This window comes from Oryza glaberrima, chromosome 4 (assembly GCF_000147395.1).
Source record: "Oryza glaberrima chromosome 4, OglaRS2, whole genome shotgun sequence".
Classification (NCBI taxonomy): domain Eukaryota; kingdom Viridiplantae; phylum Streptophyta; class Magnoliopsida; order Poales; family Poaceae; genus Oryza; species Oryza glaberrima.
The window spans coordinates 31,425,079-31,437,714 of record NC_068329.1 but is presented as its reverse complement, the minus strand read 5'-3'; the positions used below and the strand labels follow the sequence as shown (position 1 = coordinate 31,437,714).

General features: G+C 42.6%; 2 protein-coding genes across 2 annotated transcripts; one reads left to right on the top strand and one right to left on the bottom strand.

Annotated features, from left to right (window-relative positions):
- Nucleotides 1-1,159: 1,159 nt before the first annotated feature.
- LOC127770976 (UDP-galactose transporter 1-like) lies at nucleotides 1,160-3,594 on the top strand. Its single transcript, XM_052296735.1, has 5 exons — nucleotides 1,160-1,572; nucleotides 2,176-2,425; nucleotides 2,553-2,760; nucleotides 2,918-3,149; nucleotides 3,230-3,594. The coding sequence occupies exons 1-5, from the start codon at nucleotides 1,450-1,452 to the stop codon at nucleotides 3,467-3,469; spliced, it is 1,053 nt and encodes a 350-aa protein (XP_052152695.1). The 5' UTR covers nucleotides 1,160-1,449; the 3' UTR covers nucleotides 3,470-3,594.
- Nucleotides 3,595-3,699: 105 nt separating this feature from the next.
- On the bottom strand, nucleotides 3,700-10,003 carry LOC127770975 (1-phosphatidylinositol-3-phosphate 5-kinase FAB1A-like). Its single transcript, XM_052296734.1, has 9 exons — nucleotides 9,264-10,003; nucleotides 8,169-9,161; nucleotides 7,248-8,084; nucleotides 6,809-7,143; nucleotides 6,313-6,439; nucleotides 6,058-6,216; nucleotides 4,757-5,938; nucleotides 4,386-4,646; nucleotides 3,700-4,297 (listed from the first exon to the last, which is right to left on the bottom strand). The coding sequence occupies exons 2-9, from the start codon at nucleotides 9,159-9,161 to the stop codon at nucleotides 4,049-4,051; spliced, it is 4,143 nt and encodes a 1,380-aa protein (XP_052152694.1). The 5' UTR covers nucleotides 9,264-10,003; the 3' UTR covers nucleotides 3,700-4,048.
- Between the last annotated feature and the right edge of the window lie 2,633 nt (nucleotides 10,004-12,636).

Sequence of the window (12,636 nt, the reverse complement as noted above, 5' to 3'; positions counted from 1 at the left end):
AACGATGTGACAGAAAAGTTGGAAGTTTGCGTGTGTAGAAAAGTTTTGATGTGATGAAAAAATTGGAAGTTAAAAGAAAAACTTTGGATCTAAACTAGGCCTTGGTCGATCATGTGATGAAGCTGAACCCTACCTGTGGCCCTGTGGGGTGGTAGTAGCGTTCATGTGCTCAATCATGCATGCGTGTGAGTGTGAGCATCTCAGTTTGCAGAGAGTAGAGGAAGCTGCCGACAATTGTTAGTAGTTTGTTTGTGTTGTAAACACTAAACAGAGCAGAGCTGGCAATTTGGAATGGCGCAGAAGGCATCACTAGTATTTTGAGTGTGGACGCAAAAATGTAGTGATGCCAGTCGCGTTCATTCGATTACAGTGATCCGATCTTAACAAGTGCTAACAGTGCAATATAGGAGTATAATTAGGCAGGTTGATTGGTTTTGTTTGACTAGCGTAACAAATCAAACAGGGACTAGGGACTGGGGTAGGTTGTTTCAAGCGTTCCAGTTGTGACTTTGGACTTTCGGGCGTGGGATTTGATGCGATGTTACGCATCTTGGCCCCTACTTTTGATTTCTTCTCCAGCCAGCAGCTAATTAGTAGCAGTGGTACAAGCTTTAATCTTGAGTTATTTTTGATTGGTTACTACTACTACTATTAAGAGCAAGGATAATAATAGAGCTCACTTCCTACTATTAGTCCATCTTAAAGCTAACATATATAATGGATTAGCTATAAGGTTGGCTACAACTTTCTTCTCCACTCTCTATCTCTCACCTATGCATTTAATGTATTTACCTAGGAGTTTGTGTTAAGCTAGCTCTTGCATAAGAGCCAACATCCTTGATATTTTGTTATCTTTCTCCTCCACATAAGTTTATAGTAAGCTTATAGCTCACTATTATACTTGCCCTAATTGCTTGCTAGTAGGACTAGCGTTTTCTCCCCGCAGAAAAAAAAAAGGACTAGTGTTTTCTATTCCTTGCGAGGTGATTAGAGTCTGTGTGTCAGGTCAGGCGCTGCAATTTACATGTCCCAGCAAACCACCCAATTACCAAAGAAGTCCTTTTTTTGTTTTCTGTTTGTGAAGATAGAGCATTACTAGTACTAGTACTAGATTAGAGCAAGTGAAGCGGCTAGTAGCTGCTAATTAAGCAGCAAGCAAAGGTACCCAGCAACCTTCCCTTTGGCTTCCCCACAAAACGCGGCCGCCGCGCGCGTATCTGAGGCTGAGGCTCCTCTTCCTCTTCCTCTTCCTCCTCCTCTCGGCGGCGGCGGCGGCGGCGGCGGCGGGTCTCCATTTGCTCAAGCTTGCTTGCCATGCCCATGGGGACGAGGTAGCGCTTCCCTTCCTGCCTGCGGTACATACTAACTAAGCAGAGGGCATCCCTCATATATAGGCTTTGCGAAATCAATCAACAAGCTTGGGGAGGAGAAGAGGAAGAGGAAGAGGAGATGGAGCAGGGGGGTGAGGCCGGCACCGGCGGTGGGCTGGGCAACCTGCGCGCGCTGCTGGCCATCCTCCAGTGGTGGGGCTTCAACGTCACCGTCATCATCATCAACAAGTGGATCTTCCAGGTCCAGATTTCCTCTCTCTCCCTGGATCCCTCCCCTTCCTTCCTTTCTCTCTCCGATTCAAGATTCCATTCTCCCCTCTTCAATGGATATCCTGCCAAACAATTCAACTTCTACTCTATTTCTCCTAGATTTCCTCCTCTAGTCAACGGAAACATGCTGCTAGTCCCACCCATCAAATAAATATTTTTCTTTTATTTTCTTTTCTTTTCAGAATGTTGGTTTGCTGCTCTCAATTGCAATCTCCTGTTTCACACACTGCATTTCATCATTATGCCCAACACAACTGAAAATTTTAATCCTATACTAGCGATGTACCATCCTGCCGCCATATACATACTAGATTTCGTTCAACTAACTAATCCTTATGCCATCGTAGATGCATACGTACATAACATCATAGGTACATACATACATGATATATGATACCAAAACCTTGCCCTGCACCAACCAATTCCTTCATTTCTGTTTACTCTTCTCATAAAACTTAATACATGCACAGTTCAAAAGCAAGGAATTGTATACAATGCATGGTGTTAACTAAGTTTACATCAAGCACCACATGCGATAAGTTTCTCTCTCTTTTCTTTTCCTTGGTTGGTGCAGAAGCTGGATTTCAAATTTCCTCTGACGGTGTCTTGTGTCCACTTCATATGCTCTTCAATTGGGGCTTATATTGCAATCCATGTGCTCAAAGCAAAACCACTCATTCAAGTCGAACCAGAAGACCGTTGGAGAAGGATTTTTCCAATGTCATTTGTCTTCTGCATAAACATCGTGCTCGGAAATGTCAGCCTGCGCTACATCCCAGTCTCCTTTATGCAGACTATCAAATCTTTCACCCCTGCAACCACGGGTAGAGTCATTTTGCACCTCCTTACATCATCACTATTCCATATTCATTTTCGTTTTCTTAGCATTATCATATTGCTACAGCATGTAACACCCTCCCTGATGGTCTGCTTCCAATCCATGTCATGCAGTTATTCTGCAGTGGTTAGTTTGGAGCAAGCATTTTGAGTGGCGCATATGGGCTTCGCTGGTCCCAATAGTTGGGGGAATACTCCTAACTTCAATAACAGAGCTTAGTTTCAACATGTTTGGTTTCTGTGCTGCCATGGTTGGCTGCCTTGCTACATCTACCAAGACCATTTTGGCAGAGTCTCTACTCCACGGATACAAATTTGACAGGTAGGTGCTCATCTTATGGCGGGTGTAATGACTGGTGCTTTACTTCTGCTGTGATCTTACAGTTATAATACTGTATGGTAAACTGGATTTTTTTTGTCGCAGTGTTACCAGCAAAGTAAATCATGTTATTTATGACGTTTCCTTGTGTTTTCTTCAGCATTAACACAGTGTACTACATGGCACCCTTTGCCACCATGATACTGGCTCTACCAGCAGTGTTACTTGAAGGAGGCGGTGTGGTTACCTGGTTCTACACACATGACTCCATTGCTTCTGCACTAGTTATCATCATAGGCTCTGGAGTGCTTGCATTTTGCCTAAACTTCTCCATTTTCTACGTGATCCATTCAACCACTGCAGTGACCTTCAATGTTGCTGGCAACCTGAAAGTAGCAACCATTTGGCCTATGCTTTGTTCTTTTCATATATTCTGCTCGATCATTTCTTAGAACTGATCATTGCGCTGCAGGTTGCTGTTGCTGTATTGGTGTCATGGTTGATCTTCCGGAACCCTATCTCTCCTATGAATGCAATCGGATGCGCGATCACGCTCGTTGGCTGTACTTTTTATGGGTATGTGAGGCATTTGATCTCTCAACAGCAGGCTGTAGCTCCAGGAACAGGAAGCCCAACAACATCGCAAACAAATTCGCCGAGAAGTCGGATGGAGATGCTCCCCCTTGTAGGCGACAAGCAAGAAAAGGTTTAACAAAAGAATACACTTTGTACTATGCAATAGTCATTATGGTCTGGATTCCCTTGTAGTTCGAACTATTGTGTTCCTTCAAGTTACTGTTTTCAAATTGGCCAGAAACTGCCGCACGCTAAACTTCCTTTCTGTGTAGTGCATACGGAATTTTTTCTACTACTAGGATGTCACGCAAGTCCAGCGTCATTTTCTGTTGCTAGACGTGTAGCGCACTGAATGAACAGTTGGATATCTCATCTAACCAATTTGTCTTAATTGTGTTGGGAATGTGACTAAGCTAACCAATTCGTAGTAATTGTGCTGGTAATGTGAGCTATGTTTATGCTAGCGTTAAACAATCTCCCTCTACCACATTAACCAACAAGACATTGATACAAACTTTTTTTTCTACCACAAACCAGTAACCAATACATGTGAGGGATCAATGATTTTGATCATGTATTTGGGCCTCACTTGCTCCAAAATTTTGCCTTAAAACTGCAAACTATTGGAGAACTTTAAACAAGTGAGCCTTCCATTCTACTGTGTACAAACAAAACAGATAATGGACAGGATTTGCAGGACCCCAGACGTTTCTATCTATGTACTCCAATCGTCTGGAACTGTCAGGAAATACTTGGCCATGAACTTCCTAAACCTCTTCTTGTACTCTTTGGGTGAGATTACTGTTGGTGAAGCATTCTTTGGCACTACCAAAGAAGTTTTCACCCACGTCTCCAGTTGCTTGTCCCATGTATACTGCCTTAGGTAATCTATGATGCCAAATACAAACTCATGCTTTTCTTTGTCCACTCCCACCAGTAACGAGTAGTCCATAACATTAATTGACTGCAAAAATTTAGTATTTCTGTCAGCTCATATTGTAAGAGAGAACATGATTGGTTATACGTGGTTGAAATGAAATATCAGTACTTACAGTGAGAAAAGCTGTGTCGTTCCAGATTGCCCGCTGCAAGAGATGTTTCGTTCTTCCACCAACATATATAGGGGAAACACGCATATCATCGACAAAGTTTTGATCCAAGTAAACAGTTCCATGGTCATTCGAATCAGAGACATGTCTGGAGAAAACAACACCTTTGAGATCATATATCCTTGACAATTTGTGTCCGAAGAGAAGATTTTCCATCACCATCAGATCAAGCTTCACTTCCTTGCCATGTCTGATTTTCTTAACCTGAAACAAATAGTGAGCCCGGTCCTTAAAAGGATGTATAACAACCAAAGAGGGAAAAAAAATCATGAAATTATTCCATAGCACGTCTGATGTAAATTAAGTACACCTACCTGATAGATTCCTAAAATTTTGGCAAGACAAGTTTGGCTCCCAGTGTCGAGAGAATGATACACATGCTTAAAGTAATCGGGTGCGAATTCTATGAAGGATTCAAACTCTGTCTTCTTTATTTGCTTGATGATGAACCTGTCATCCAATGTTTTTGCAAAGAAAGCCTTACTTTTTCCACCTTGAGCATCCCACTTCATGCACCGGCTCAAGGAAGTGATATATGCAAGCTCAGATGGGCAGCATTTCTTCCGAAGGGTGTAAAACTGATTGGCATGTACACAAATAACCGAGTATTTCCCTTTGAGAGATGATTTCCCATTGACAGATACTTCAGGATGAAGTAAGGATGACAGAAGTGAGCTATCATAGCTGGAGAAGAGGTCGTCAGATGAAAAGCTTGCATCTGAGTCTGAAGATCCAATAGATGACCACGACGAAGAGGCCGAAGAAGTTTCAGATAATGAGCTGTAAGATTTCTCCATCTTAGAGCTCTCACTCCCCCTGCTGTAGGCTGCCTCACCTTCAACCATGAGAGCATCTAGTAAAAGATGGCGACGTTCCTCCGATATGGCCAGTGCGCGGGATATTATGCTGGATATTTCATCCTCTGATATGCACAACACATTGCCACCTGGACCAACTATGAACTCAGCAGATGATTGTTTGTGCAGGGGGGATAGATGAGATGGAGAATAGTTGTTGACAAGTTCGAATCTTTCCAAATACCCGGCCTGCAGTTCATGCCTGTAACTCTCTCTTAACTCGTGCAATGGACTCCAAATCCATGTTTCCCTGTTATCCCCACATTCAGGATTTATCAACTGCGTATCTGTACCTTCCAAGACTCTGAAAGAAGGCACTTTTGTGATATGTTGCTCCTCACGCCGTGAATTTTCATCAGTTAAGGTTTCGCTGCTGTACTGCATTTCCTTGATATATCCATTCTCAAAGGGCACTGCACTTTCACCAGTTGCAGCTGGTTCACCGGCAAATTCAGCAGCTTCCTTCTTGCCGACACAATTAGCCATTCTTCCAGACTTACACTCAACAATTTGATGGAAACGACGGTCCCACACGTACAGTAGAATCAGAAGATCCTGGTAGAGACAATTTACACCAAGAATCTCATTCACAGAGGAGCTAGACATCCCGCTTTCATCAACAGCCTTCACCAGAGAATCCTGTTTGATGATATTCATATTGGAATTGACAGTTATCGGAGATGATTAGCATGCACACTTATCTCTAGGCTTACCAGTTACCACAAGGTACAGAGAAGAAAAAAGACCAGAAGGTTTACCACAAACTGAGCTTTTTCTTCAATTAGCATCTCTTCAAGTTGGGAAACTTCTTTGACAGGAAGAGAGTCTCCACAGTTAATTGCCACCTCAGAGAAAATCTTCATGTGCTGTATTAAGCTAGAAACTTCAGAGAAAAGCTTAACTCCTCTCGCAAGAACCTTAAAAAGTGCAACACAAGCATTAGGCCCAATCTGACCTATGAATGTTCACAAGATAAATCATGTGATGAAACCGATAAATAAAATAGTACATACATTTCTTCCCTCTTGCTCGAACCACTCACGCATATCGGGATTGTGAAACTCAAGGGTTCGTTGCGGTTTGCAGGCAGTGTAAATTTCAACTGATGAATATTGGAACTTTGCAACTTTGGAACCCAACCTGAAGTCACCATTTTTTCCAACAAAAGAAGAAAGAAATAAAGAAGGGCGAAAGGATGCTTAGTATGTACTACCTCCATATTTTAATGTATGACGCCGTTGATTTTTTATCCAACGTTTGACCATTCGTCTTATTCAAAAAATTTATACAATTATCATTTATTTTATTATGACTCGATTCATCATCAAATGTTCTTTAAGCATGATATAAATACTTTCATATTTGCACGAAAATTTTAAATAAAACGAATGGTCAAACGTTGGTCGAAAAGTCAACGGTGTTATACATTAAAATACGGAGGGAGTATTATATAGAGAGAACTTTTACACGACATGTTCAAAATAGTTCTTGAGAAATGAGAATACATACCCAAAAAATCGCAAGCAGTCCCTGTTGACCAAATGCCCACAAACTGATAGCCTTCTAGCAGCAGAGTGGCTTGAGAAACTGAGTTCAAGGAACTTGCCAAAGGAGAGATTACGCGCTTCAGTTGATATTAGCACTCTCCGAGATGATTTGGATATCCCTCTCTCATGCTCACATCTTAGACATCTAGTCCACATCCAAATTTTTCCTTCAGATTCACCAGGCAAATGATGCTGAGGCAGCAAACGCCTCACATTAATAGTTAGATTTCCATTGCGGTGGGTGTAAGAGTACATGTGAGCATCTGGAGGCTCTCCACATGAGGAACAGCTTAGGTTCTGCCACAGTTCAGTAAAAAACATCACATCCTGACTAGTAGATATACAATTGACCTACTATGTCATGTGTTATCGAAATTATTCCTAAAAAAATAGATAGGTACCTGATTCTGCAAAATGTCTTGCAAATATCGTCCTAAGGAGACATCGAAATTCCCATAATAGTTTATGCGGTATAGATGGCTCTCCTCACAGACAACCTGCTTCGTAACACATTGGCTGGATAACAAGATGAGTATGCTCTGAGAATCCATTACATCATCAGCCTCATCTGTGTCTGAATTTATATTTTCGCCGGCCCTGTACTGTTCCACATTCTGCTGATGTTTTTCAGTACCGAAAGGATCAGGCTGTGACATTTTTTGGTTGGTTTTGGCGAATACTTGTTCCTGGAGATCACTTAACTGATCCATATACTCACAAGAATGATCCTTTGTTAAGGTATCAGACGCCGTTTCTTGGCTGGTTTCAGTATCTTGTTCATTCTGATGACCAGTTGTATCTTGAGAAGAAGTTACAGGTAAATAAATATTCTGATAACGGAATATATCAATGAATCTTCTGAGTGATCCGGAGACTGAGGACAGCAGGTTTTCAGATGGAGGTGCTTCACAGTGGATGGCTGTACCCTCATCTTGTGTGTACGAGTCTGGTTTATTTGTGAAAGGAACTGTAGCCTTGTGATCCCCATCATGGTATTCCAGTAATGATCCCCTGCTAGTACAAGTGACATCATAATCAGTAGGAAGGGAACGATTTGAGACAATGGAAGTCTGATGAGTGATTTGTGGTGTCCCGTCAACATTTGTATCATTCAAGAATACCCTCTGATCTTCAAAGAAGGATGTCTCAACAACCAGATGGTATGCAGCGAATATTGTGTAGTGCAAGACTTGCTTGATTTTCTTCAGTTCTTGGGTGCTTGCGCCTCTGAGCAGTATCTGCATGCGCGCGCGTATTGAGAATAATGCAGAGTAATTGATCTAGGTAATTGAATGAAATGGAGTATTTGATCGAGTGCTTACGGTGCATCCCAATGGGTTGGAAAAGCCTTCCAAGAACATCAATGTTTTAGATGGCTTGTTCAGGGCAGCAGCACTAGTAGTGGTGGTGGTGTTATGGTCCTCGAAGAACTTGTCGATGTGGAAGTAGTCGCAGTGCTTGAGGTGGTTGGGGCAATCATGGAGAAGCTGGGAGAAGGAGAGCAAGGGAGCACCGGAACAGCGAGCGATTCTCTGCAAGCGGTGGAGCTTCATGTCGAGCAGCAGAGTGACGCCGTGGTGCAGGAGGAGCTCCTGAATGTCGCGGGAGACGGTCTTCTCGACCATGACGACGTTGGGGCTGCAGGTGTGGATGATGTGGGAGATGGAGGCTCGGAGAATGAGCTTGTCCTGCTCCATGGAGTCGAAGGAGGAGAAGCCGAGATGGGAGTCGAGGCCGAGGGCGCCGTGGAGGAGGAGGAGGGTGGGGCGGTGGCACTTGGTGGGCATGTGCTTGTGCGCCGCGTTCTTGCGGAACACCAGCCCCCGCACCACCTGGCTTTGCCGCCGCCTTCCGGACGCCACGCACTTGATCTTCACGTGGGAGGCCGGGTCCATGTCGTTGCCGGCGGTGCAGGCGTGGGTCTGGATCAGCAGCGCCGCCTCCCAGGACAGCGCCGTCACCACCTCCAGCCACTCCTCCTCCACGCCCGCCGATGCCAGGAACCGGCTGGCCAGCATGTTCAGCTGCCCGTTCATGGCGCTCACCATCTGCGCCCTCTGCCGCTCCTCCTCGTCTTCGCCCCTGCTGCCAGGACTACCAGCAGGAGTCGGATCGCCATCGTCGTCGTCGTCGTCCGCCGCCGCAGCAGCAGCAGCATCAGCAGGGGGTGGGGGTACCCAGTCCCAGTCCCAGTCGTCGTGGGCGTTAGTATGATGGGCCGCAGGTGAATCATCGCCGGCGGCAACGGAAGAACAGTAGTACCGGCCATCCTCCGGCGGGTAACTGATCGCCATGATCTCTACTACACTATTCATCTATATATGCATGCACTTACTTGAGTTATTTGCTCGATCGAAAGAAGATCATAAAAAGAATTGAAACTAATGCAATTAATTAGCTAGCGAAGCGTTAATTACCTTATAGCAGGAGGAGCAAGTGTCTAGGTATCTCTTAGAAATCGATCGAGAATGAGTATATCTTGTTGCAGTTGGCTCCTCCTGTCCTGTCCACCATCGATAATCTGGAACAAAATATGCATGTACTCCTAGCTAGGCACACTCGTACAGTATATAGACTGACTAGAAGTATATATTATTATTACTCCCCTGTGGCTCTGATCCTAATTAAATTGCATGCATGATATTGTTTGGGGGTGTTGGTGGCTGGGCTGCCTTAACTGTCATCTATCATGCAATTAGGAAGTACTCCAGATCGATCTGGTACTATTGTTATATAAGGACTCAAACGAAGGACTAGCTGATCCAATCAAGGCAAAGCACTACACACAGACTCTACCGGATCTGCCCCCTCTGATGCTCGATCTGCTTCTCACACTCACACGTCCCATTCCAGTGAGACTAGAGTATCTTCGATATTATTATTGTACTCCACCTAGCTAAATTAATACAGTATATATATATCCAGCATAACCAAAATAATAATTCAGACTTTTCTTTCCTGGCTTTTTCTTCAAATTTTTTCTTTCTTTTGAGCCTAATTAGTGATTTGTTGTATAGTATTTGACCAGAAGAAGAAGAAGATAAAGCAGGGCATGCATACGTGGTGTGCTGACAAATGTGTACTAGTAGTACATTATGTAAGTTCCATCCGATCATATATATGTGTTGATGATTGAGTGGAGATAAACATGCATGCCGACGCGTGGATGCCGCTCAGGCTTGACTGCACAGCAGCTACGTGTCCGGATGGCAACAAAGCCACATACATAACCCCAATCAGCTACTACTACTCATGCGTACATACGGCCGGCCGGAGGAGTGGACGACTAGTCTGCATTCATCATCATATGCAGGTGAATCAAACCCCTAGATTTTATATTAGTGGAGTAGTACCACTTAATTACTAGCTAGTTTATTTAAACTAATTATTACTAGCTAGCTACTAGTAGTATGTATGTTATTTCGGCGAATGGGGGCTGAATTATTGATCCACATACACAATCCAATCGAATGGATGCAATGATTGATTAGCTTCTCAATTAATTCTCACAACTACGGACGGATGTACTACATGATTAACTAGCAACGACTAATACCCTGTTTCTTTCAGCTTAAAATTATTATAATCTAGATTATTAAGCCAGATTACTATAAACTAGATTGTTATAATTTGTAGTATAATAAGCAGTTAGTTGTTTCTTTCCGGTTTGCAAGTCTAAAGAGAGTGGGGTGGCATGGTGGGTAATTTTTCATCCAATAATCTGAAAAAAGCTCACCTAAATGAGCTTATCAGATTATAATAAGCTGGGCTCCAGATTATAATAAGCTACTTCAATAAGTTGTCTGTTTCTTTCAGTTTACTCCCAATAATCTGGATTATAATAATCTCAAGCTGAAAGAAATACGGCCTAATACTGGTTATACTCTCTCCCAGCTTTTTAATGGATGATAACGTTAAATTTTATCAGACGTTTGACTATTCCTTGTAAATATACATTATAAGTAATATACATAAAGTTACTTTAATGATAAACCAAATCACAACAATATAAAAGGATATTTACTTAATTTTTTAACTAAGATAATGATCAAATATCATGCATGTTAAAAATCAATGGCATTGTCTATTACAAAAGGAGAGAGTATAAGTCCCGTTCTTTTCTCCAACAAAAGTTGAATAAAATTTTGGATACTGGTGGCACGCTTTTCAAACTGCTAAATGGTGTGTTTCGTACAAAAACTTTCTATATGAAAGTTACTTTAAAATATCATATTAATCTATTTTTTAAGTTTGTAATAATTAAAACTCAATTAAGCATACGTTAATATCACCTCATTTTACGTTAAAAACTTAATCTTCATCTTTATGTTTATTTTTAGAAGAAAAGAACTCAATTAATCATATATAGATAAGTCGTAAGTGATTCTTGGATGGAAAATCAAGTGGGCATTAATTCCATGTATTCTCCATGTGTGAAACAGAGACTAATAAGGAATTACTAGGTTTTATGTATCCCAAATCTCAATCACACGCTTCATATCCGTTGGATGTCAGCCAAAGGAGAGGGAGTAGTGGGATTCAGGATGGCTTTTGAGGGAGGGCCAAGGAGGTGGTGGACATAGATGGGCGATGGCAGCAGAGTTACGATGTTATTTAGGAGGATAATGTGTAAGGTCGATAGTGGAGATGTCAGATTTGAAGTTGTTAAAAGGTTGGGGCATCTCGACAACATGGGTCGGTAGACAATGAAGTCGAGCAAGGTAAAGACATATTGGTGTCGTCTAGGCTAAGGTAGGAGAAATAAGGGGAGAGGGAAAGGAAAGATGAGTCAGTCGGGTAGTGCATATCGACACCATCAAAGCCAAGGAATTGGGGCAGGGGAGACGAGGACGACGACATTGGTGTCGTAGGGTTTCTTATGAGGGTAATGGGTGAGGTTTGTGCTGGGATGTCAGACCTAAAGTGGTTAAGAAGTAAGGATATCTCAACAATGCTAGGTGGCAAAGATGGGTGAGACAAGGGCACCTTTGTGCTGCTAAGACTTAGGGAGGAGGGAGCAGAGAAGGGAGGAGCGAGAAAGGAGGCGGTCTGACATGGCACGCCGGCGCCGACGAGGCCGCAGCATGGAGTGAGAGGTGAACGGAAAAAAAAAAAGAAAATATAATATTATTGTTCTGCATAAATCTTCGCATATGATCTGAATTTTCTGAAATTTATGGTTGTTTTTGTGTCACTGAAAACTAGGCACCCAAAGTAATAAAACTCACTGCTGAACGTGTATATATCTAAGTTGATCAATATGATTCAGGCGAATGTATTTTAATCAGTTCAGTTGATCGTGCGTGCATCCTCGCGGTCCAAGTGTACATCGTCTGGATATGCCATGCAATCAGGCAATCGGCCAACGTAGCAATCAGTAATCATGTATGTATACTCCAGGGCAGCCGAGGCTAATTGTCAAATTAATTATCGGACGACCTCTTGTGGCTATCGATAGATCCATCGATCAATGGAATGGGATGTTGATTCGCCATCATCAGAATAGATCATAGATCTAGCTAGCAAGCAAGCGCAGAAATTAAGAGAGAGACATGGTAATATAATCATGTATGCATGGAGATTAATTAATACTCCTAGGTATAACTCCAAGGATTAGATTGTACCACACATATGGAGTATGTAGCAGATAGAGAGGAAAAATTGTGGAACATACATTCAGCTGGAATGGAATGATGCTGAACCCCTGGAATCAACTAGAATTCAATCATTAGCTACTGCCATCGATCCGATTGCTTTCGATTAATCGATGGATGGATATGATTCAACATT